Raw genomic sequence first — 27,928 nt, forward strand, 5'->3', positions numbered from 1 at the left:
GTTCTAATATAGTATTATTATTCATTTTTGTTTAAACGTAAAACGACGAGCTCTTTTAATACATTATTGGTAATAAGCATATTTTAAACGAAGAACGTACAAGTCGTGTTAATTTATTAACATATTACTTATACGTATGTAAATACTACAAGGAACAAAAAAAAATTACGATGAAATACAAATTATAAATTATAAAAAAAATAATGTTCGAGAGACGTATGATAAATAAAAATTACAATCTTATTACTCATACGTCCTGATACATTACAAATAACAATTATGAATTATTAAAGATATATTTATATTTTTTTAAAGATTATTAAAAAATACTATATATAGTGAGTTCAAATATAACAAATAATAAATAACATTTTTTAATTATATTACACATACGTATAAATTTAATATTACTGTTGAATTTTTTAAAATAAATTTCTTCTAATTCAATTTAGAGCTTTTACTTAATTTGTAATAAATCTCAATTTTTTTCCAATTTTACGATACATTGTTTATAAGAAACTTTTTAAAACATAATTCCGCATAAATTTTTAATACTGTTTTTCTGTTTTTGTTTCATTTCAGTTACAGAAAAAGAAATCAGACAATGGTAAGTTTTTAGTTTTTTTTATGATTATTTTTCTTGTGTTTCTTTGTTGTTCTGCCAAATGCAGCAAACTTATTTTATATTCCTTATGCGAAAACAGTTTCATTTTAATAACACGTTTCTTCTTTCGTTTTGATTCAATACTGTAATAAAACTAAAAAAAAAACTTTTTTATTCATATTAAAAATTCATAAAAACGCAGGCATAAAGGATTCTTAAAAGACTGTCCCAATGGTTTACTCACAGAGCAAGTAAGTAACAGAGAGGAAATACTATGGCTTTTATGACTAAATAGTTTTGTTGTTGTGGTTGTTGATGAAACTTATCATTTTCGTCAGATTAACACTATACAGGTTCTGTGGTTAAAGGAAAAGTGATCGTTCAATTTTGCTCTAATTATTGCTCTAATTTATTTATACACAACTAATAGCAATAACTGCTGATGAGTAACAAAATTAGGAGGTAGAAATATTTCTAAAAAATTGTTAAATACTTAAGTCTTACGTTTATTAGAATTATACACAAACAGACAAAAGGATAGTAAGTTCAGTTACAGTCTAGTTCTGGTTAAGGTCTAGTTCAGTTCTAGTTCAGTTCTAGTTCAGCTCTAGTTCACTTCTAGATCAGTTCTATTTCTAGTTCTAGTTCAGTTCTAATTCAGTTCTAGTTCAGTTCTAGTTCAGTTCTAGTTCAGTTCTAGTTCAGTTCTAGTTCAGTTCTAGTTCAGTTCTAGTTCAGTTCTAGTTCAGTTCTAGTTCAGTTCTAGTTCAGTTCTAGTTCGGTTCTAGTTCAGTTCTAGTTCACTTCTAGTTCAGTTCTAGTTCAGTTCTAGTTTATTTCTAATTCAGTTCTAGTTCAATTCTAGTTCAGTTCTAATTCAGTTCTAGTTGAGTTTTTTTTACCACGGCCTTCCTAGTGTTAATTACAACTACTTACTAATGCAATTTTTGTTTCAAAACTAACAACATTAAAATTTAATCGTAAAATAATTTTTTGTTACGAGAAGATATATTAATAAATTTAAATTCCCTTGCTTCATTCTGATACAAATTCTTTTTTCTTTCCTTTTCTCTATTTTTTTCTCATTTGTTTCAAAAAAACTTAAAAAATTTTATGATTTTTAAACAAAAATGGATCAAATTTATAATAATGCCTTTTGATTACTGCTGCTGTTGGGAAAAACACAATTATTAAATTGAAAACTAAAAATAACCGTTTGTATACGCAACATTTTATTACATACAACTAACTTTTTCTTTTCAACTGCATTAAAATTTTATGAATTTCTACACATATTATTTTGGAAACTTTTTTCTGTTGATTTTTATTACATTTTTTGTTGTTATATTATTATCCTTATATCCTTAATATTGTTATTTGTTTGGGGACAACAACGTGTTTGTATATATGTTTGGTACGAAAAAAATATACAAATTCTAATAATGTCATTTGATATTGTATGCGACATATTTGATTAAATGAAATGTTGCCGCTGATGTCTCGTATTGTGGATTTGTTTAATGTTTCAACAACTACTACTTTTGCTGCTAATACCAACATCATTGGATGGATACTGCTGTTTCTGCTATATATTTTACAACATTTCATGATGATGATGTTTTTTTTCGAATGTATTTTTTTCTATATGGATTATGTTTCTCAACGGCGTCATTGCCTGTCATTTGGGGCGCCACTAAATGTTTTGTTATGTTGTTGTATTGTGTTATGTTCATTTTACATATGAATATGATTTTGTACATGTTTCAACTTTTTTCTTTTTTTCTAACATTTCTCATATAAACACACACAAACTGTGACATTTTTCTACCCCATTATATGTTGTTCGCTACATGTTGTTGCTGCTGCTGTTCAACATGGTTGTCGTTTTTATTTTTTCGTTGTAAATCATTTGTTTAACGTTTGTATATTTTGTGTTGTTGGCGCTGTAATTGTGCCTTTAGGGCTTTATAAAAATCTACAAACAATTTTTCCCTCAAGGAGATCCTAGTAAATTTGCCTCGTTAGTTTTCCGGGTATTTGATGAAAATAATGTAAGTTTTTCAATCATAATATTTTAATTTCTACTCATTTTTCTGTTTTCGCTTTAAATAATTGTATTCGATTATTGATTTTATTTATTCTTTATATTAAATATATACTGTATATATGTATATAGCTTTTAATTAATTCATTTACTTGTTTGTTATTAATATTTTTTTCCTTACTTACTTTCTGTTATTTGCATTTACATACATTTCCATAGATATTTACATACAGAATTAATTTTGTATTTAATAAATACATTTTTGTTACCAGCTTGTGGTGCAATTTACCATTTTTTATGCTTAATTTAACATCTGACCACTGTAGAGTCATTACAATTATGATTGTTTGATATTGAAAAGGTTGCTAACGAAGATTCTTGGATAGAGTTTTAATTTATATATTTTTCGAATTACTTTTGTTTGAGTTCTTCTTAAATTTAGCTTTTAAATTCTTTAATATTTGACACCACATACATATAAGTATTATTCAATACCAAATATTTAAATATTCCACATACGCCACAATGTTTGGTTATAGCAACTACTTTTCCTATTATATTTTAAAGAAATTTCACAAAGTCGAAATATGCGTGTTCTTTTCATACAGTTTTTTATTATGATATATTACTTCGTGTACCCACTTTAGAAACACATACATGTTTATAAATGTGTATGTATGTCTGACTATCACATAGTTTTGGGTAAACTTTGAAAACAATATTTAAATACTTCGGTTTAAACTTTTCATTATTTTTCTACACATACGTTTAACCATAAATATATAAATATATTAATAAATCGATGAAACTTTCTCTTAACACTTCCTCTTGTACATTAGACTAAACTTTAATATTTAAATTTAAAATTTTATGAAATTCTACTATAAATGGTTTAACATACAAACATGTAATATTCAAAGCTGACCTTTAAGTTAAATAAGAATACTCAAGTAGGTCCGTGGGAAGGAAATTTAATGGAAAATATTATTAACAAAAATTTATTATTGAATACAATTTCTAGACTATGACTAGACTATGACTAGACTATGACTAGACTATGACTAGACTATGACTAGACTATGACTAGACTATGACTAGACTATGACTAGACTATGACTAGACTATGACTAGACTATGACTAGACTATGACTAGACTATGACTAGACTATGACTAGACTATGACTAGACTATGACTAGACTATGACTAGACTATGACTAGACTATGACTAGACTATGACTAGACTATGACAAGACTATGACTAGACTATGTCTAGACTATGACTACACATTTTTTAATTATTATAATATTTGTCTTCTTAAATTTATTAATTTATATAATTTCTTATAGAAAAATTTCAGTCTATCTATTATTCACAACTTTGTCATAAATTCATGATTATTATTCAGTTTTCTTAACTTTCAATCTTTAACAAGTTCTTCGTATTAAATTTCTTACCAATGACTGCTTTAGTTGTTCTCAACTTCATAAATTTTGTTTTATACAAAAGCATCTCTTGGGCATTTTGGTCATCAGTTATTGGTTTTTGCTTTTGTTTTCACAAAATATAAAAAAAAATCTAATGAAAATTCCCTTTACTTAAAGCAAAAAGGATATATTTTTTGTTCGTATTATTGCACATCCGTTTTATGCTTGATTTCCTTTCTCTGCTTTATTATTTTCTTTATGACTTTTTCCCTAAGGCGTATACATGATTTATAGTTTCTATATCTAAACCAATTCGCCAACTAATTAAACACAAGCTTTGTTGTTTAAGTTTCTTTTTTGTTTTGGTTTTAAGATATATTTTTCTTTTAGTTTTTTTTTGTATAAATATTACTTTTTACTTAATTTTTCATTTCTTAGCATGAATTGCATTAAATGAAATAGGGTAAAATTGTAAACATAAATGGGTAAAAATTGTGCACTTAGGGAGAAAATGAAAAGAAAGGATGAAGATACTTAATAAACCATTATATATGTATATATATTTAAGCAGTTAGCATAGATTTAATTTGACTTTTTTTCTCGCGGTGTGGCAATTAACTATCTCATATTATTTATCTTATTTTGTTTGGCATTTATAAATATAACCGCTATTTTTGTTTTCTTTTCAACAATAAATTTTTTGTGTAACCTAAAAGTTAATTTCGCTTATAATATTTATTTCTATATCTTTAATATTTGTTCTCTTAAATTTTCTCCAATAATGCTGCTTGTATATGTTTCACACCTCCACTTTCACCCACCCATATACAGGATGGTTCAATAGAATTTGAAGAATTTATACGAGCTTTGTCGGTAACATCGAAAGGCAATTTAGATGAAAAATTACAATGTAAGTAAACCAAATAAAACGCAACTTTTACAAAATTCTAACTAATGAATGAAGTGTGAGCAACAACAACAACTATAATAAATAAATGTTTATTGTTGTTGTTGTTTATTTGTTTTTCTAAAAATCGTTTTTCTTTTTTTTACTGTTATTTAGCGTTTATTTATATTTTTTCCTTGAGATTCATTTATTTGTTTATTTTTCTTTACGCTATTTTCGTTTTTTTCTTTACTATTATTGTTTATTTATTAAAGATTTATTGCAATTGTTACATATTTGTTGTAATGTTGTTTGTTTTTATTTTTGTAATTGTATATGTTATGCTGTGGTTGGTTTTGTTAAGGTCAAATGATTTATTATTAAATGGGCAGGCCATAAATTATATTACTTTGAATTATGTGCGTTGAAAGGCAAAAAATATAAAAAAATAAATAGGAAATAAATTAACAAACATTTGTTTGTTATTAAGCAAATGCAAAGGTATTAATAAAAAATATAGGTTGTTTTTGCAGTAACACCTTTAATCTGGAGAAATTGTTGTTGTTCCTAAAAATAAAAAAAGTAAATGTTTTGAAAATCGTCTTTTTTATATATGTTTTACATATGTAACTGTAAGTAAAAATATTTCCTAAATTAGAATTATTTTTTGAGTCGCTGTTATGATATCCGCCCAGTGTTCCTATGTAGCCTTTGCTACAAAAATATGGCATTTTATAGACTGTAAAAGGTCAACGTTAAATTCGTTGCTTGCATCAATTTAATGATGTTTGATAAGGTTTATTAAGACAGGCAGACAGGCGACTCAAACAAAACACTTAATTGTTTTCCTAATGATCGAAATTTCTTGTTAATATAGTTTTATTAAAGAATTAACTTTATTCTGCTGCATGAGCACCTGTGGAAGTTTGGGACATTAAATATGTCCTTCTTCATACGTCAAACATTGAAAACTAAAAATCGAAGAAAAAATTAACATGAAGTGAGAAATCATAAAAATTCACATCTGTCTCTTATCTTTTGTAAAATGGAAACTTAAAACTCTGAGAGATGGTAGTGATTATTAAAGGAAAACTGATGTTTCAATATTACGGTTAATTAATATGGGCTAATGTGCCCCTATGGCGCTATCTCCTCTTTTAACATTCATTGACTTTATTGGGAAATAACAAAACTTTAACAAAGTCTTATTTTCGATTTGTAAGTTAACCAGTACTGACAGATGTGCCCATAATCTGTGTACCCCTGTACTAGCTATTTTGAAAAAAAATAAAAGTTTATTAAAAATATGGTTGTAAAAAAGTCGAAATACGGGTGTTTAAATATAAGTCTATTTAAAAGAGCCCTTGTGGCACATAGTCCCCCTTTTAGAATTAAACAAAAAACTTAACAATTGATACAAAATGGATTAGTTGGTTCTAAAGAAAATTGGAATTGGAATATGGCTAATAGCCACAAATGATCTTGGCACTATAGATAAATAGCAAATCTAAATAGCCACTTTTATTCTCGAAATAGTACAAGGTTCAGCATAGCTTTTTACATATTTTCATTAATTTCAAATAAAAAAAATTTAATTTTATGTTTACTTTACACTTGATTTATTTTTAATTTAATTTTGGTTTAATTCATTGCTTTTTTTTCTGTTACATTTTTCAACACTTTTAATGTCATTACTACAGTAAAGACCTGTAAAAAAACATTTTTTATGTTCCGTTATTTTTTCGGTGAATATTTTTTTGTGTTAATGTTTGTAAACAAATCTGTGTGAGCTTGTAACCAAATTTGCTACAAAAAAAAGTTAAAAAAAGGAAATAAAACTTTAGCACATGTAAATGTTATTTCCGCCATTATTTTAATACCAACTTCATTTTTTTGTTGATATGACACAATATAAATCGTTTTATTTTTGTAAATTCTATTAAAATTGCCAACTCTGCTATATGGTTAAAAAAACAGGGGCTTTTCGTTTATACGATGTGGACAATGATGGTTATATAACGCGAGAGGAAATGTACAATATTGTTGATGCCATTTATCAAATGGTGGTAAGTATGCGTTTTCGTTTTTTTAATAAAACAAATGTCATTAATTAATTTGAGTTACATACGAAAATGTTATTTTAAATAAAATTGTTTTTTTTTTTTGGTTTTTATGTTTTTCTCTATTTTTTAATACCTACACCTGCTAACCAAAAAAAAAAAAAATAACAATAATAAAGGGTCAACAACCCCAGGCGGAGGATGAAAATACACCCCAGAAACGAGTGGATAAAATATTTGATCAAATGGATAAAAATCATGATGGAAAATTAACATTAGAAGAATTTCGTGAGGGTAGTAAAGCTGATCCACGTATAGTTCAGGCGTTAAGTTTAGGTGGTGGTTAAATCCTTTTCCTATTAGTTAAAAAGAGTTTACCATTTAAATTCGTTTCCTTCTATTTATACTCAAATCAATTAACAAACTTAAGCTTTAAAGCTGTCTCTCTAACATACCAAAGATATCTAAGTTCTTCTTTTTTTAATTATTATTCAAACTTAAAAAACAGTTATTTTAATAAAATAAATATTTTCTTTAAATGTTAAAAAAAAAAAAAACAATTAATTTACTTCTTTAAACTTTAAATTTAAACCCCTCTTAAATTTTTAAGAGTTTTTATAAAAAAGCTCTTTTGTACTTAAACTATATTTATTGGTTTTTTGTAAATTTAATACAAATGAAAACATTTTTAGCCATTAAATTAAAAAAAAACTAATGTTTAACAATGTCAATACACCAATTAAGAAAAAAACAAACAAACAAATTAAATTATTTATTAATTAATTTAATTATTAATAATATAACAACAACAAAAAATATTAATTAAATAAAAAGCCTTTGATATTTGAATGAGATGGGAAAAAAACCGAAAAACTCAAAAAATAATTCATAAAAACAAATCATATTTAATATTTATAAAAGTAAATTTAATTATAAAGAAGTAAAGAAAAATAAATCGTTTTTTATATTAGCTTTTAGCCTTATTGTTATTAGCATTAGCCAGACATTTTAAGAAAAGAAAAACAAACTCCTTCCCCCCAAAAATATTAAGAAAAAAATTTTGTAAAAAAAATTGTTAGGATTTCCAAAAGAAATATCTCTTTATTGGCAATATAGAGTAAAAATTTAAGCTCCAATTTTCTTAACTATTTTCTTCCTTAAGATTAAAAGAACTACTCCTCCGATTAAACATAATATTTGATTTCTATTAATTAAGAAATAAATCCATCATACTGATTTAATTTCTATTCTATATGCGGTTCAGCTTTATTAATTTTTTTTTAAATTAGATATTTAAGATTATATTCTTGTTTTTTTTTCTTAAGATTTTATTATTACTATTAATTTTTGAAATAAAGTTTTGTAATAAATTAAAAAAAAAATCATAGTTATTAAGATTTTTATTTAATCTTTTTACAGGGTGTTAATCAATTTCGACATTATAGTTAATGTTGTTTTTAATAACTTTGTGATCTATATTTGAATTTTATTATTTATGCGATTTTTACCACATTAGTAGTTTTTTTTTTACTATACAGTACGGACAGACGGATGAAGAGTTGTGACATTTACTACAAATAATCTCCTTTAGTTATAAGTGTCTCATCATGAATGCTCCATAAAAAAAAAAAAACGATTCACGATCTATTTCATATGTCATATATGTCATATGTCAAGGAACAAAATGTCACACTTTTAGAGCATGACATGACAAACTGTCACGCCGGATTTTGTTGTTTTTCCTTTACAGCATTATGGACAAATTTATAAGGTTTTAAACATTAAGTTTATTAAGAGTAGTCAGTTATTAGATTTATGATCATTCTGAAAAATGTGACATCCGAAAAGGTATGAAAGTACTTATCTGAACATACATATGAAATAATATTCCTTAAGATGAATTTGACTAAGTTCATATGTTTCCCCAATGACTCGTATTAATTCCCTAGGGAATTCGTTAACTACTACTATTAATAAAGTAAAATCTTGTCATATGTCTACGGACAAAATAACACATTTTAGCAGAGCATGACATGACAAACTATCACTGCTAGATTTCGTTCTTTTTGTTTAACAGCATTATGGAAAAATTTAAAAGATTTTAAACTTTAATAAACATACATTTTTTTAAGGGTTGTCAATTGTCAGATTTCTGGTCATTAGTTTCAGAAAAATGTGACAACCAAGTATTTATTTGAAAATATATATGAAAGGAAATTTTATATGATTCATTTGAATAAGTATCCCTTATGACTTGTATTAATTCCCTGGGTAAATTTTCAATTACTTTTAATGTAATTAAACAGCAAAGAAAATGTGACACTGTAAAATATAAAAATATATATTTGTAGTGTAAATACACCTGTATTTAAAACTCACAATAAGACTTTTTACTGTACAGACATTTTACTTAAAAAAATATATATAAGGATATAACTTTTTACACTTTAGTTTTATAATTGAAACACCCTGTAATTTAGTTTATTTTTTTAATAATTTAACAACTTACTAACACTTTAACTCATACAAAATAATTGGCACGCTTTTAGGGGTAATTGTATCTTCACCACGTAGTTTACTCTCTCTCCCTATTTTTTACATTGTATGTATGCATTGTAAATTTTTTTAAACACCATGTTATTAACAGCTGCAAAGGAAAGGACCATTAAACCTAAAAGTATGCTAATAAATTTGTATAAAAGCCACATTTTTTTTTTTAAAAACCACCAAAGTATAAAAGTAACACCTCACTGAAATTCTTCAACAATTTAACAAATATTTTTTTAAATACTAACAAATAAACATTTTTGCAAATTAAACTAAATTCTTGTTTAACAAACAAAAATTTTATAAAAAAAAGTAAGCTTAATAAAGTCTAAATTGAAAAAAAAGCTGTTTAAAACAATATTTATTTAGTTTAATATAATAAAAAAAATAAAACAAGATTAGCTGAAAACATACAAAAGTGGGAAAAAATCAATTAAAAACTGCTATACAATTGTATAAAAAACAACAACATATAAAAATTATAAACAAATTTGGGCAAAAAAAAAAAATATTAAAGCGATAAATTTGCAGACAAAATAAAATCCAATAAACAAATAACAAAAAAATAAATAAATAAACTATATGATTGAAATAAAAAAAAAAAAACACAATACTAGCACAAATTTTTATTGTATAACAAAAAAAGATATTAAAAAATAGCTTGTAAATAACACCAAAAACAAACTAAATTAATCTTCTAAACTTACTCTACATTTATTGTATTTATACTAAAAAAAATATTTATATACATATATAAATAACAGCAGCAATAATAATAAATATTTACAAATTTAAATATTTATTTCCATACTTTTCAACATTTGAACAAAATATCACTATTTTTCACACATATTTCAATCATTCACACCACAAAAACTTTCATACATAGAAACAAGCTCACAGATACATTACACCACTAAATAAATAATGCAAAAAAAAAAAAATACAAATATTTATGGTTAAATAAATTTTGAAACAAAAAAAGTAAAATCGAAATATAAATAATTTAAGAGAAAAAATCTTAATAAACTTTTAAACAAGTCAATTTAATTTTATTGAAAAATTGTATATTTCAAATTAAAATAATATAATAAAAATAAATTTAATAAATAACAAGCAAAATTTAAGTATTATTACAATTAAAATTAAATTCATTTTAATTAAATATTAATTGAGAACATATGACATTTTGAGAAATATTAAATTAAAATAAATGAATAAAGCAATATTTTATAAATTAAAGTGAATAAAGTATTAAATTGTTATTAAAATGAAATGAACAATTCTTTTCTTGCGAGTGTTTTTGAGTTGTGGTGGTGGTCAGAGAAATGGGTTTTTTAAATGGTTTTGGAGAAAAAGTTTTGTAGGAATATATTATTACAAAATGACGGAGGGTATGTACAAATAAATGTAGTTTAATCTATTCTATATTATAGTCTGGTATATAATCTAGGCTATAGATTAGTCTACGGTCTAGTTTACAGCCTAGTCTACAATCTAGTCTAGTTACGTGTGCAGTCCAGTTTAGTTATAGTTTACTCTCTTGCCTAGTCTTTAATGTAGTCGAAAGTATAGTATATATTCTAGTCTATTCTATAGTCTAGCCTGTAGTCTAGTCAATAGTCCAGCCTGTAGTCTAGTCTATAGTATAGTCTATTGCCTAGTCTATTGTTTAGTCTATAGTCTAGTCTGTAGTCTAGTCTAGTTAATGGTCTTGTCTAATGAATCTAGAATTCATCTTTAACTTATGATTTGTCTAGGGGTTATCTATTTTTCTGATGCATTTTCGAATGTACTGCGCATCATACGCAAAACATTGATGCAATATCATAAAACCCTTATTTTTTAACCACCACCTTTAACACAAATGTTTTTTATTACAAACATTGGTATTCTTCGAACAAGAAAGTGAGAAAAAATAAGTTTTATAAATTAATTTTTTTTACATAAAATAACACATTAAAAACATTTTTCCAATTACCAGTATAAATATCTTTATTTATTTACTTACTATTGTATTTTTTCTCTCTCTTAATTTTCTTGTTTAATAAACATTAAAATAAAATTTAAAGTAAAAACTAAAAAAAATAAATACCATTAATTATAAATTGATAACAAAACACTAAAGAAAAAATTTAATAAATAAAATGTAATTGTAAAAGATGAAAAACATAATAAAAAGAGAATAACATGAAAACAAGAAAAACATGAAGCAATAAATAAAATTTATTAAAAAAATAAAATTATGAAAAAGAACTATTTTAGTTGTTTTTTTCGTTTAACCGTTTTCAACAAGAACTTCATAGATAAAGGTATGTAAATGTGTATGTACGTTGGTTTGTAAGTGCATGTGGAGATTCTTAGCTCTACAAAGGAAAACTTGGCTGAACGTTGTGACATCATGTTTTTTGTTGTAAAGTTGCGCTGTAAAATTCGTTCTTTAATAGCATAATTGTTCTTTTTTCGCCCATAAAATCTTTAGTAAATATTTTTATCAAGCGGTTTTGTTTTAAATATATGTTTACTACATTTCAAAGTTTTGTAGATGAAGACTAATCTGCTTTCATTAAAATTTTCTTGTTGTTAGTCTAAAGTTATTCTAGTATTATATTTGCTTTGTTTTCCCCTAATCTAGCTTCAATATGAACTACAGGTTAAATTCGACATACATTAAACAAAGGAAACATGAACAAGGAAGAGTGTTACAAATGATAACAAAGATACGTACATTTGTATGTGTAAGTAATTATAAGAGCTTATGTCAAAAAACGTGACCAACTAAACAACCTTCCAACATATATATCACTATGGAAAAACTTACAATGAATTATTTGGTCCCAAAGTAATAACGATATTATGGTCCATGGGACATTAGTGTCTCCCTTTTTAAAAATATAATGTAGAAATATCTTCCTTAGTTAATAAACTTGATTTTAGAACAAAATGTTTAAAAACATTATTCTGCAATCTTTTACAAAATCTGTAACTCTAATTAGAGAAAAAATATTTCATTTTTTTGAGTAACTTTCGTCTACTTTCCTGAATAGGGCATATTAGGTTTGTGCTGATATTTTTAACGCACACAAATATTCCTACTATTCCACCTTAAAATATACCTATAGTCTTTTAAACTCAGTCGACTAAATTATGTCCGTCCGTCTGGCTATCTAGTTAAAGCTTATGTGTAATGTAAATGTCGCAATTTTCAAGAAAATTGTATTAAATGTGGCAAATACGCTATGTTTGACTCAAGGAAAAATCATGAGATTGTTGGCTAAAGAATGGGCCTCATTTGAACCTAATTTCGATACAAGGAACACTTCAAAAAATTAATGTATGACCAAAACTTATAAACAACAATATTGCCATGAAATTCAGTAAAAATAAATTATATAGAAATATAAATCTATTTATCTGTTAAGCTCTATATAAAGTATCTTTCTTTATTTTGTTTTCGTGTATAAATTGGTGAAATATATCGGAAATATTCAACATTAATGCTTCATTATGAAAAGGTAGGGTATTACTTAAATTGCTCGACTATACTTTCATACTTGTTTTAACATATTATATTAATATAAAGATTCTTGCGCCACTTCTTGTTTTGTTAATACTATAAGTAGTTGGTTACATTATTGCAAAGAAATTGTAATTTAAGTTCACATACTGCTACCACCACTAACTTTTATGTCGTTACGATTGTATGCAAATTTGTTGCAAGAACAACAGCAACAAAAACTTAAGTAAGGTGTGTACAAATAGAGTCAACCCGCGGCGGTTTTTGCAAAAACTGATATAAAAATAAGGAAGTGCGCTACATACTAAATATGTAAGAGAAACAAAACACATATTTTCATATTTCTTTCATACGTATACTTATGTACATGTTCACATGTATGCATGTATGTAAGACTGCATTTAAATTAACCCATTTACCAAGTTTAATAAATTAATTAAATAAATTTCATAAACAAAAAAACTTATATCTCTAAGCATCCTTTTACTAGGGAATCCTTCCATCAGGGGGAATATAACTGATGATTTGGCTACAGTCACTGCAGCTGCCACTTGCTTCTCTACTGTTGCTCGGTTCATGAATGTTTCATATTACCAACATCATTTGTATATTCATGGTAACTTTACAAAGTCGTTTATTTTCAATGACTGTGTGTGTGTGTGTGTTTACATTGCTGGGGTTATAAAACCAAAGACATAGACCAAAACTAGTACTGCTACGACCAGGACGAGAACATGCATACATATGCATAGATGAGAGAAGAACAAAATGGATATAAAAAAACCAACCAAAAAGTCCTAGAAGAAAAATGTAAAAGTCATTTGTTTCTTTTTGTTGGTTGTTATTTTTTATCCTTTTCGTCTAGTTGCTATTTGCCACATAGCAAAGACTACTGCTATAGTACAGTGATTTAATGCGGGTGCTTTTAGATTAGGTGACAAATATAATTAACAACAAAAATTTGAAAAATATATTCATATAAATTTTAGTTTTACGAAATAAATAAAATAAATCTGGATCATAAATAGAAATTATCCTTTAAGTAATTGGTTTGATATAAACACTTCTAAGAATACTTATACAATTTGTTTTGGCAACACAACATAAATACTTTGATTGAGAATTGTCTTATATTAAACTGTTTCAAATATTTATTTTTAAGTTATGTTAAGCTATTCCAAAGCTTGACCACTGTATTATATACAGTGGTATATTTTATTTGCATAACAAATACATTTACCTGCTCAAGCTTAACTTCAGTTCTTTTTGTGTCATGTTTGCATTTTTTTCAATTGCATACCAAGTAAAAAATATATTACACTATTTGTTATGCTGAAAATATAGAAAAAACTCTATACATCACTCGTTCTAGATTTTTTTGCTGCAACTATTTGGACTGCTGTAGTTGGGTTATGGAAAAATTAACATGCACGTTTTTTGTTATTGTCTTTGATACTAGTGCCACCAACATCTAACGTTTGTGATACGTGGATGTTTTAGTTATCGGTCACCTATTTTGCATTTGTCGCTTTTTTGTGTTTATAAAATGGAACGAACTACTTGTAGTTTTCCTACTTTTTCGTATATAGTTACTATTAGATCTGAAACATACATACACACATCCTGTTTAACTTAGTGCAACATATATACTATATTTTTGCATACGTGAATGTTTAAGAGCAACTTAGTTTTGAAATAAATATTAGTGTTTGTATGGAATTTACTTGCGCTTTTTATTTAAATTTATTGTATGTTGCCTTCAAAGATTTTTTTATCGCGGAAGCCACCCAGAAGTATCGTGTTTAGTAATCTTTGATATATTCTTTATAAAACATGTGGTTGTAACTATTTACCAAAACTTATGTATTAAGTGTCCAGAATAATAGGAATCTGATGTCATATACCTCGCAATGGATGCGCATTAAGACTAATTCTAAAATTTTGTTAGGTTATTTAAAGAATACAGACTTTTTTATATTATTTATCTTCGTGAAAAGGTTATGAGTGAAAGTTGAAGGGCTTTACAAGAACGCCTGCCGTGTTGGCTTATGGGTAGTATTTTCATATTCAACCACTTGATGGGGTTCTGTTCCATTGTGCTTCTTACACGTCTGTGGCACCTCGCGTATATGGTATTTCGGTATCGCTCAAATACTTGTGCTGTCTAATATCTGAGACCATTGCTGCATCGTTGCTTAACTTCCGATTTGCACTCCACTTCCGTTTGCAGCTACACAGATGGGATGGCCTCTGCCTGCTTTAACACATTTAACAAAACTGTCCCTGCTAACATAATTGAATCAAGTTCATCTAATAAAGGATCTACTAATCCTTAGAACACCGATAATGTGTCTTTTATAGATCGGAATGATTTTAAGGTTCGTTTTGGTCGGTTTTGGTATCTATGACTTCTGAAGTCCTTTAAAAAAACCTGTTTTGTAATCAAATGTTCCTTTAAAAATGTAATTATACCCTATACCCATATAGTTAAAAGGGTATTATGCTTTTGTGCTGATATTAATAACAGCAAAAAATATTGGTCCTAAACTCACCTTGAAATATACCAATCGGCGAATATTTATGTCCGTATATCTGTCTGTTTGTTAATTTTCTGAAATTGTTAAGAATAAAGAATTTGCCACCCACTCTAATGATTTTAGTGCAGTTATAATAAATTATGGTCTTTATTATTTTAAATAAATACAAACAAATTTTTTATTCATTATCAATTTAAATATTCTTAAAGTAAAAAAAATCTAAAAACAAATTTGAAATTTAATATCACACAAGGTCAACAGAATGCACACATAAACATTTAACTGTCACATTTTAAAAAATATCTTATAAATTATCATCAAAACATATACAAAAACTTGGATCACCCTAAAAGTATGCATGGAATTAAAGTTTAAAATGCATTTTGTAAATTATTGCTGCTTTTAGAAACGTACACACATGTACAAAAAATTTTATTTATTTAGTTTTATTTTATTTGTGGTATCTAGTAAACATTTACCGCCTTATTCAAAAACAACATTTTGATTTTTATAAAAGGTTTCTAAAACAAAATTTCTACACAAAATGTGATTTTTAAACAGTTTATTAAATAACAAATTTTAAATACATAAGGCCTTTAGGTGTTAATATTCACACAAGTTTTTATTCTTTTAAATAATTTTCATGTTCGCACTTGTGTTGTTGCATGGGGTGCTTGGGTTGCTTTATGGTTTGGGGTTTTTCAGTCTGTTTTCTAAAAGTATATGCATACATACATTAATACCACAAGGCTGATATTGCTTATTTATTCACGGTTAAATTAATACTAGTTTTGTTGCCAGTGTTTATAGTTTTAAAAGATAAATTCCATAAATTTAAAATGGATTATTAAAAGAATCAAATATATTGTGCCTCTATGTTATCTTTTATGGTCAGAATAAACAAATATTTGTTATGGATTTTAATTTTTTTGTAACAAATGAAAAATTTAATTTTAAAATGTTATAATAACAAATTGTGCTATAGCTTTACATCTATGAAATTTAAAATGTTTATTCACTATAAAAGCTTGACACACATTTTAAAATTGTCAATAAATATTTTATTCTTTACTCACTATTTACTCAAGTTTCCCCTTTTAATAGTCCCCAAAATATAACAATAACTATTTTATATTTATGTAAATATATTTCGCTTTAAAAGTATTAACTTCCTTTTTATACTTTTCACCATCGTGAGAAGGGTATGTATAAGTTTGCTATTCCGTTTGTAATTTCTATAATATAATTTTCCGACCCCAGAAAGTATATATATTCTGAATCCTTATAGGTACCGGAGTCTATTTAGCTATGGTCGTCTGTCTGTCTGTATGTTTGTTGAAATCAGTTTTTAAAAGACTCCAGACATCTGCCAGTTACGAATCTTCAATAATTCTATTAGACATACTTTCGAGAAGATCGCTGTTTTAAATCAGCAAAATCGAAAATATAAAATAAATATAATTTTTAAAAAAATTTATATTTTTTTAAAACACTATGGTGAATGGTATATAAGATTCGGCACAGCCGACTATAGCACTCTTAGTTGTTTACATATAACAATTTGATATTTATTTGACACTCGCTTTTTATTTCCTTCGAAAAAAGCAAATCAAAATGAAAACTTTCTAAAATATTGAAAATTTCTTATAGCAAGGGTGAAAAAATATTTTAAAATATCCAAACATTGGAAGTTATTGACTCATATTTTTTTAGCTATTGATGGTTATTGTTGCTTTTTAAAGCTACCATTATTATGGTATCTTTATCCTAACACAACTTCACTATTTCAAAGTTATTTGATGGATACAAGTGTATTGACAGCAGAATATTTACAAGGAGTTGTGTAAATTTTAGAAGAAAAATTTAACAAATGTAACAAAATTTTATCGTATGGTTAAGAGATTAGGGTGACATCGATTAATTAAAGAGAGAAGGAGATTTTTTGAAATAGGTTGAAATGAAATTTATTTACCTACCAAAATATTTATTTTATACTTTAACTAGCTAAACTCTGTATGCTCTGTGATCAGAAAACATTATACGATTTTGAGGTTTCTAGCTCCATGAGTTTTTCAGATATAAGGTATACTTGCATATATATACTTGTATTCAAAAATTCTTTATTTTTTATTATTGAAATTGCAATATTTTTATAAACGACACCTGTACGTATACGTGTTAATGATTTATTGTTATTAGAAATATTAAGTATACGTCCAATTTAAAGAAAGACTTGAAAGAAAAACACGATATTTTTAAACTTTTTTTTTAATCTTTTCGATTATATATGTTCACATTTTTTGTTTTTGTCATGACAAGATCTACAACGGCCAGCAAAGAGCCCCCAAATTTTTGAAGGCTCATAAAAATGTACATGACTTTTCCCAATACTGAGGAAGACGATCAAATAAAATACCCCAAATCAGATTAAAAGTAAATCATTACTTTGTCATTGAAAAGTAAGATGTTGAGTAAGTCATGTTACTACTTTAGGTTTTTAAGAAAAACTTCAAATCCCTCTATAGGTCCAACATTCAAAATTCACTTTAAATTTACAGAACATGTTTTGGTGTTGATGACATATTTAGCATTGTCGAATGCAACATTCTTCTTTATTTCGAAGATCATGATATATTATAAAGATTTTTTATTTTTCTCTTAATATATATATTTTTTTGGGAAGCAGTGATCCGGAACCCAACTTATGAATTTACTAATATTTCTCTTCAATTCTTCTTTGTCAACATTTTGTCAACATTACTGTTGTTATGCTTCACTGAAATCTATTTAAAATGTGGTATTAAAAATATTTGAGAGAATATTTCTTTGAATCGACACTACTCCAATAGCTTTTGGATGAATAACTATGTAAATGTATATAAAGTATTATGTAGATACATTTTACATCTATGCACATATATTGCTATAAATATAAGAATATTTGTTTATGGTTAAACTCATACTCGATACAATTCTTGCAGTACAAAGTGACAGTCTCAATAAGAATGCTCAGACATTTCTTTTACCCCCATATTCATAAATGCTTAATAAATTTATTGATAATTTATATAACATAATAATAAACATAAAATAAGCGATTAATATCTTTATGAATAGATAGGAGTTAAGGTGTTAAATAACGAGTCAAAAATTCAGAAAAATGTAAAAACTCATACTAGAAATTTTTAAAAACATTTTTCTAAAAGGAATACGTTAACTGCTTCTAAAACTGCCGGAATATAACAAACTCACACACATGTACACATTTAATCTATTAGTTTTTTTGGGCACATTCCCAAAGGAATAGCCATAAATCTTATATAATGGTTAGAGGTTATAGTTTGAGTGCTCAATATAGTCTTTCATACATACATATAAAGTAATCTATACAAAAGACATTTTTATATGTATACAAAACATGTTAATACAAATATCTGTGTTCAACTTTATGGCTAGATGTTTAAATTAAACTCAAAACTATAAAATATTGTAGAGTATATAGTAAAATTTAAACTTTTATGATTTTTACTTCTGTATTTTTATAGTTTTTTTTTTTTTTTTTTTTTTTGGTGTTGTTACTTTTCCTATAGATATTTTTATACATAGTTAATTGTAAGAGTGGTTAATAAAGCACTTTATGTTCATATTTGGAAAGTAGTAGTAACAAAAATTTAATGTTTTAAGGTATCTTAAGGGTTATTCATAAGTGCAATATACATAATTTTGGGTCATACTTATTCTACGTAGTTAGTATGTGTTGTTTTTAATATCTAGAAGTTATGACTTATTTACAGCCCATAAAGTGTTTGATAATAAAAATTAAATTAAGATAGTGCTATAAATATCGATATATATGTTAAAATAAGATACTGAATATAAATTAAATTGTTAATAGGTAAATAAAATCGCATTATTTCAAAAAAAAAAAATCGATTTTATGCTTTCGACCAATTGATCGATTTAAAAAGAAATTATGGCTGTTCACAAAATATTATACCCTTCACCTTCGTGAGAAGGGTATATATAAGTTTGTCATTCCGTTTGTAATTTCTATAATATAATTTTCCGACCGTATAAAGTATATATATATTCTGGATCCTTATAAATAGCGGAGTCGATTAAGCCATGTCCGTCTGTCTGTCTGTCTATTGAAATCAGTTTTTAGAGTCCCCAGATATCGGCTCTTTCAATAATCCGAACTTTCAATAATTCATTAAAAAAGAAACATTTTTTTCATGCTTTGTTAAAAAAGCAACAACAACACTGTGAATTGGGTAATGTACATGTGCGTGGGGAGATGTATTTGGTTTTGTTCAGCTGTGTATATTTTTTGGTATGTTTGGATGCTGTTCTGTTCTCACGAAGGTGATGGGTATAACAAGAACAAGGAGATAAAGCAGTAATATGTTGGTAATACAGCTTATATTTGTTTGAGGGTGGTAATACAGTTTGACGGTGGTATTACAGTACAACGGTTAATATTTCTTTCTGCTACAGTTTATATTTGTTTGTGTGTATGTTATGTGTGACATGTGTGCAGAGATACAAAATAAATAAAAACTGTTTTTTAAAACATACTTGGTGAAGGGTATATAAGATTCGGCACAGCCGAATATAGAAATATTACTTGTTTTTGGTTTAAATCTTTCCCACCAAAAACTTAAATTAAAAAGGAGTTATTTAAATAATTTTCTGGGCCTGTAGTTTAGCCGAAAAATAGTCATTTCATATTTTCTCTGAAAATTCAAATTTTGGTGAAAAGTAAAACTGTTCGGAAATTTAACTTTTTTTACTAGGATCGAATCGAATTTTGAGGATAAATGAAAGAGGTCACATTTTTTTCCTTTCTGGTCAGATAGAGTCCTTTAACCAGAAAATGCATAGATAAATTTAATTTTTGTGAAAAATAGAAGTGATCTCAGATTTTCCTCTTTTTTCATTAAAAAATCTAAATTTTATGTTAATTAAAAATTATCACAGATTTTAATACTGTTTTCCCTAAGACCTCCAATTTAGCTAAAAAATTAAGTTTTATATTTTCACTGAAAAATCCATTTATGTTGAGAAATAAAAGTGTCCAAAGTTTTCACTGAAAATTCGATGTTTAAAACGTGATTACAATTTTCTTTCTTTTTGCCCAATAGCAAGAAATTGGTGTTCTATATTTTCATTTTCAACTTTTTTATGGAAAAAATATGGCTGAAAGAATACAAAATGTTGATTAAGCAGAAATGGTATTAATTTATCAGTTACCTTTGTTATTAATTAAATAATGTATGAAGTATTTAAATTTGTATTACAATTTAATTATGTTGAATTAATTAATTTTTGCTACACTTCACTATATTTTTTTATATATTTTTATTTTTCCCTAATTTCATCCGTTTTTTTTTTTGGTTTAACACTAATTGTTTTAGGAAAAATTCTTAATGAAACATTTCTTTTATTTAACCTCGACTAATATGGTGTTACACTAATTACTAATTAACATTTGACATAATAATTTGTTTAGTCTTCAACTTAAACACAAACGACTAGCAACAACAAATAAATAATAATGTATAGATAAGTTAACTAAATGCTTATATATGTATGTGTCTGTATATTTCTCTATATTCACACAAATATGTAGACATATTTATGTGAATATAGAGGAGTTAATGTACCCCTTTTAGGTGGAACTTTTTTAAATATTAAATTACTTTTTTAAATGGAATTTATGCAGTGAATAAATTAATTGTCAATTAAACCTGTTCTCTTAGATGTTATCGATTACTAGCTCAAATTTTTGGGAAAGTGAACTCGAACTGCAGGGATATATTTACATACAAATATCTTAATTGTTTAGATGAAAATATACCTATATAATTGCTTACATCTACACAAGTTCTTAAAGCACTTTCTGGAAAAAGAGAAAACATAAATAAATATTTACTAAATACCAAGGAATCAAAATAAAGAAAAATATAAACAACAAGCAAAGAAAGAACAAAAAAAAAAAAAACCAAGATGAAAATGAGAAAAACAATAAAGCTACTAACAATTTACGTTTAAATAGAAATAAAGAAAAGCGTTCGCAAGAAGTTAGCTGCTGACTAGAAGAGAATAGAAAGAAATGCCTTGAACAAACAACACTTTATTTTAATTAAATCATAAAAACACAAAACATAAATCTTTATAAATGCCCAAAATGCCGCCAATACAAACAGGCTGGCAGACAACAACAGCGACAATAGCAATACATATTTATTTACAAATACACTTAAATCTTGTAGCTGTGTATGTATGTGTGTGTGTGTGAAAATATAAAAACCGAATCTACTACTTACCACTTCTACTGGGGCAATATTTAAACAATCAAGTTGTTAGCTTCTAAAATACCAACAACTGCTTTAGTCATGCCACATCAAGTTGAATTTCTATGCTACACATTTCCAAAACCATTTTCTTTATGAAATTTAACGTTGTTTCATATTTTTTGTCTACATTTTGGCAAACGTCAGCAAAACATTTTTTTTTTTGGTTTTTTGTTGATATTTCTTTCCACTTCCCCTTGGCTTGTGTTAAGGTTTAAAAAAATGTAGAATATTTTGATAAACATTTAGTTTAGCTGTTGGGAAATGTTATTTCTTTAGAAGCCGTATAGTTTATCATAATCTATGTTATACTACAAAAGAAATGAATAAGAACAAGGAGAGTGGTTTTAAAAAAAAAAATTCTAATATTTTGCTTATGTATACTGTTCTAAATACATATGTTTCAATATATATCAGATTTGCAGTTTAGACATTCTCGACTATATTGATAGGCGTCCTTTTTATTTCAATTTTAATAAGAATTTTAAAGCAACAGTTTTTAACTGGTTTTCGTGTATCCTGAAAGTCTAATAAAATAACATGGACTAACAACAATGAATTTTTATTTATTTATATTATTTTATATATTTTTATATTTCAATTTTCTTATGAACGCGACGTCTGTGAGTGACCCCTGATAACTTGTAACAAATTAATTTTCTAAAAATTTTTATATTGTTATGTAATGTAAATTATTCTTAGATATTTTGTAATTATAAACTAATATAATTGAAAGATCTTAAGAACGTTTGTGATCAATATTTAATTTAGGAGATCTGAGGTACATATTTTTCTATTTAGACAATCTTATGAATCTTGTAGATGTTAAGAGAATGAAACGGTCTTATAACTAATTTTTTTTTAGATTTTGTAGGGACGCAGATAGTCCATATCTTGAAATAGCCCAATGTACCAATATAGTTTATTCTTCGCTCTTGTAGAATGAAAGAATTACATAGGAAGTTAATGTTTAAGTTAGTTTTAACAATTACTGCAGATTGAATTCGCTTTCCTCTACATAAAAGTCGTCATTATTCTTTTGTTAATATTTTAATACAAAAAGTTTTGCGAGACCAATGCGATCATATATCGTTGGTACAATGTGTCTGAGTCTTAGAATGAATTTAGCAAAATTGCACTTTGTATCAGAATCAAGCTTTGTTATGTTCTGGCTTGTCTTCGGATTAGCTTGAGGAGTTGAGATGCAAGTTTGTTATTGTTGCGATTAGTTATCGTAGTAGTGGAAAAAATATTCGGATTTGTTTTACAATCCACGACTTTCCAACAGATCAGTAAACCATGGATGGGTAAGAATAGTTCTTCTGATCGTGTTTCCATTTTGTAAGCGGATTCAAATCCAATATTTTTTTATACCCTACACCACTATAGGGGAGGGTATTATACATTTGTGCTGATGTTTGTAACATACAAAAATATTTGTCCAATACCGATCGATTAAGAATTATTTTTTGTGTCGATTAAGACATGTCCGTCCGTCCGTCTGTCCGGCTGGCTGTTCATGTAAACCTTGTGCGCAAGGTACAGGCCGCAATTTTCAAGATAATTTGATAAAATTTGAACCAAGCATGTTTCTTGGCACAGGGACGAAGCCTATTGAAAATTGTTGAAATTGGTCCATTATTTCAAATAGCTCCCATACTACCGTACCTCCCGATTTGAACTTTTTATGCCATAATTACGTTAAATATTCTATTATCTCTCTAAATATTGGCGCAAATAAGTTTTATAAAGGTATAAATGACACTGCAGATTTCACATATTTTAAAGAACTGAATCGAATCGATTTTTGTAAAGTTCTTGTACGATACATAGCGCTCTTCAGGAAAGTAAATGGAGTAATAAAGAGTTTTAAGAAAAAATCTGCTGTTAAGATTTTATTTTTCAGAAAAAGTTTTGAGAGAAATACATTACTACTGTAGGGAGGCTTTTTAAGAAAGTTTGAAAAAGTTCAAATTAATTAAGCAACTCACTGAGATGTGAGGAAATGTTTATTTTTTTCACATTTAGCTTGAACTCATTTGCAGAATCACTTTGAATGAAGTTGTTTCCTTAGTCATTTTACACTGAGTGTCAGCCAGACTGATTTCTGATGTAATTTTGTTGTTGTGCAAACGTATAAACAGGTCTCTGAATAGTTTTTGTTGTTGTTGATGATCATCTTATAGGATGACATTGGTGAAAATAAAAATTACGAAAACTATTTCATGTTCTTTTCTTGTGTTTTTAAAAGTTTCTTCAAAATCCAGTTTTATCTAAGCAATTTGTTGGTTGAACTAAATTCTCCCAGGCATAAGTAGAATTTGGACAAATATTTAGTAAATTCAGCTTAACTTAAATAACAATGCTATTTAATTTAAGTTTAGTTTAAACTAAAGATTTTACTTAGTTTTTTAAATCAATGATTTTACTTATGACATAAAGGAATTAACGTTATTATTTAGTTAGTTTCTTATTACAACTCTTACCTAAAGCATAAATTTCGTTTAAGGTAAGAGTTATACTAGCAAAGGATTATTTAAATTTTACAAAATATATTTGATTTTTTTTCTACATTTAAACTGTGAAATCTTAAAATAAATTTTTATCCTAAAATACATTTGATTATATTTATTTAAGCCGATTTAAACATTTTACGCAATTACTTTCTGTTTGTCTTTAAATTTAGGATACAAATATGACAGCTTTGTTATCCAAAAAGATATGGATACAAATCCCTCATGTTAAACTTGTCCATCATAATTTGTTTGTTATATACAATCATATGTATATACCTATGTGATTGTATCTTTAATGTCTCCGGACGGTAGTTTAGAATACATAAATATAATATGTAAATTTTATTGTTTTTTAGCTTCTAGGATTTCGATTTAACACAATTTTTGACAGCACCCTCGTGTATTTGTTATCTGTAGTTTCTGTTTTTTTTTTTTGAACTTGTTAGTATTTTAGGATTTTTTTGTCGATATTGTTTTACCAATAAATATTGAAATACAATACATATATGAATATGAGATACAGACTTAGACGTACATACATATGTAAACATAAATATGTATGTATGTAATCTAACACTCTATTTTTATGTCTAAACAAAAGAACAGGAAAATGAAGAAATATATAATTCATGTAGAAACAAAACAGAAAGTAAACAAAACAAAAAATGAACATCATGTTGCCAATAAAAAGAAATTATGAGCAGATTCAAAGATAATACCGGTACTTGTTGTAACTTAGACAAAGTCTGGGGGAGTAGAAGTATTAAAGCAAATCTTATTTATTTAAGACTTGTTTTCTTTAAAATAAATTGATTTTTAGAAAAAAAATTAATTAAATATGTAATCAAAAGTAAATCCTTTAAGATTTACTCATTCATAAAGCACAATACCGCGATTTGACAGAGCGAAATCTTATGTATTTTAAAAATATTATTCTATATATTTTGTTAATTTTGTTTTCATTTTTATACTGATGTTTGTATCGCACAAAAATTTTGGTTCTATACCCTAGTTTATGTTATGTATTTCATGAGCTTTTTTGGAATTGTGGTCGTATTGAGGATGGAGCTAGGTACATTAAAAAATAAATAATAGAATCTAAAAAAACATCTGTCAGCATCTGCGCTAAAAGTTTAGCAAACTCCTCTTATACAATATTACATTTCTATACAAAATATAACTGTATTTTTGTAACTCTTATTGGGTATATTATGTTCGACCATTTTCATTTGTCGTTAATTGTTAAAACTTACTCTAAACACGGACAATAATATAAATTAAAAGTGCTCCCTGCAAACATTTTCGTTAACAGGTAAAATTTTAAAATGCTAAAATTTACTTACACAAATCATATATGTAAGTAGTTATTTTAACATGGTGATTTCATTAGAGGCAATTTGGATATAAGGGGATCATTAGCCATTGGGGCACATCTGCCAAACCCGAGAAACTAGAAAACCAATGAATCAATTTTATCACATTATCAGATTTTGTTTTTATATATCGATTATTCATCATTTGTGTTTTTTTTTATTTTACCAATGACAAATCTACCTCATACCCTTTGGGGTAAATGACATACGAAAAATTTAAATGAATAAAACTAAAGCCAACATATCTAAGAATTCATCGCTATATTCGTATTTTTAAATTAGTTATGACTGTTAAAGCTGCTTTTTGAGGGGCCACTTGTATGGGGGCTACCCGAAAACGTGGACCGATATTGCAAATTTTCAATATGAAACAAACCTTACCTATAAGGAAGATTTGTGTGAAATTTAGCTCTTTCCATTCGTCTATCGACTTTATCGTGCTTTCAACAGACAAACAGACGGACGGACATAGCTAGGGTCTATGACCAATATTTCGATGTGTTACAAACGGAATAACAAAATCAATATACCCCAATTATTTCTGATGGTGGGTATAAAAATGACATTTGGTGCCCTTTCTACCTTAAAAACGAAAATTGCTTATGAGTAATTAGAAAAATCAGTCGATGTATATAACACTAGTTTTTAACTCATAATATAAAACCTAAATGGATTTCTTTACTTTGGCCGTCTAAATCCAGAAAAAATATTTAAAGAAATCTAGGACGTCAAACTTTTGAATTGTTCATAAAGAAAGAAAATGCTAAAAAGGGTTAAATAAGGTGGAAAAAATTAAATATTTAGGGATGTATTTATTTTTTATACAAAAATATATAATACTGGTAAATAAATGTCATTTTTATCACTCACACTTCCAAGTGTTTTTCGGAAAAAGTAAAACTCTTGGGACTGAACTACGAAGCATAAATTTAGATCCGTAAGTTTGTAATTCAGGAATAAATGTCAATAATTTGTTTAAATTAAATTTAAAGTAAAAAAAATTATAAAAATTATAAAAAATCGGATAAATTTTATTTTATTGATTTTTTTTTAATTGATTGTTAGGTTCCCAAAACAGGTGCAAGCACCCAAAAATCACCCAAAAAGCACCCAAGCACCCAAAAATTTAAAATATTTAAATGAATACTAAAGAAGATAACTTAAAAAAGCCAATTTATCTTAAAATTTCGACGTATAGGAATAATAAAACTTAACACCGGAGATAGCCCTTTCCAAAAGTATATATTTCATTCTATGAGCAAACAAAAAATATGAATTTGTAAACTTTTATTATTCAAAATACGTTATAAGAGTGCTTCTATATAATTAGAGTGATATGTAGCATTTTATAGTAATATTTATTGGATGAAAATAAATACCACAAATCTTACAAGTAATTAGAAAAATCTGTAAATTTAAAGCATTAAAAACATATACAGAAGCTACCTAATGAATTAGACAGTAACACATTATTAAATTATAATTTGATTTTTAAATTTTTTTTGAAGAGAAAAGGGACTCAGATAAAACACCTGAAAATGTAAGGACATAAATTCGATAAATGAACAACAAATTAAGTAATTTTAAAAAGAGTTTTTTCTTACAACATCACAAATCGCTTCAGAGACAACGCAAATTTTAAAATCTCCTTATTTTGATGTAAAACGGAGTATGTCATTAGATTCTATGGCCTAAAATTAAGTTTATTAAGATAAGTAACTATTTATAATGTTTGAAAAGGTTTGTTTTTTTCAACAAATTATTGTAAAAGTTAGACAATTTTAATGCACACTTTATGCTTTAAAATTCTTTAAAGGAAACCTTGCCTTATGTAATATGAATATACTAGTTTACAGTTTTTATCTTTTTTATATGTAAAACATTTAATAAAAATAGTTTGTTATCTTAGTAACAGTGAAAAGTTTTTCTCTTTTTATGTCAAACCTTCTTAGTCATCTTGGTGACTTAAATGTTTTTTACCTAAAAATTCAAAATTGACTTTATCATTAATAGCAATATGTTAAACTTGAACATATTTAATTTTTATAACTATCTCTTTTTG

General features: G+C 26.4%; 1 protein-coding gene across 3 annotated transcripts in view; it reads left to right on the forward strand.

The window, feature by feature from the left end:
- The window catches only part of LOC111678186 (frequenin-1), a 79,092-nt gene extending 71,481 nt beyond the window's left edge, over positions 1-7,611 (forward strand). For all 3 annotated transcript variants that reach the window (XM_046947644.1, XM_046947645.1, XM_046947646.1), the window contains exons 3-8: positions 583-607; positions 807-855; positions 2,566-2,655; positions 4,906-4,984; positions 6,938-7,026; positions 7,200-7,611. In XM_046947644.1, coding sequence (XP_046803600.1) covers positions 583-607; positions 807-855; positions 2,566-2,655; positions 4,906-4,984; positions 6,938-7,026; positions 7,200-7,367 — 500 coding nt within the window. In that variant the 3' untranslated portion in view covers positions 7,368-7,611. The remainder of the gene's footprint in view (positions 1-582; positions 608-806; positions 856-2,565; positions 2,656-4,905; positions 4,985-6,937; positions 7,027-7,199) is intronic.
- Positions 7,612-27,928: the final 20,317 nt, after the last annotated feature.

The sequence above is a fragment of the Lucilia cuprina genome, chromosome 3, assembly GCF_022045245.1.
Source record: "Lucilia cuprina isolate Lc7/37 chromosome 3, ASM2204524v1, whole genome shotgun sequence".
Lineage (NCBI taxonomy): Eukaryota > Metazoa > Arthropoda > Insecta > Diptera > Calliphoridae > Lucilia > Lucilia cuprina.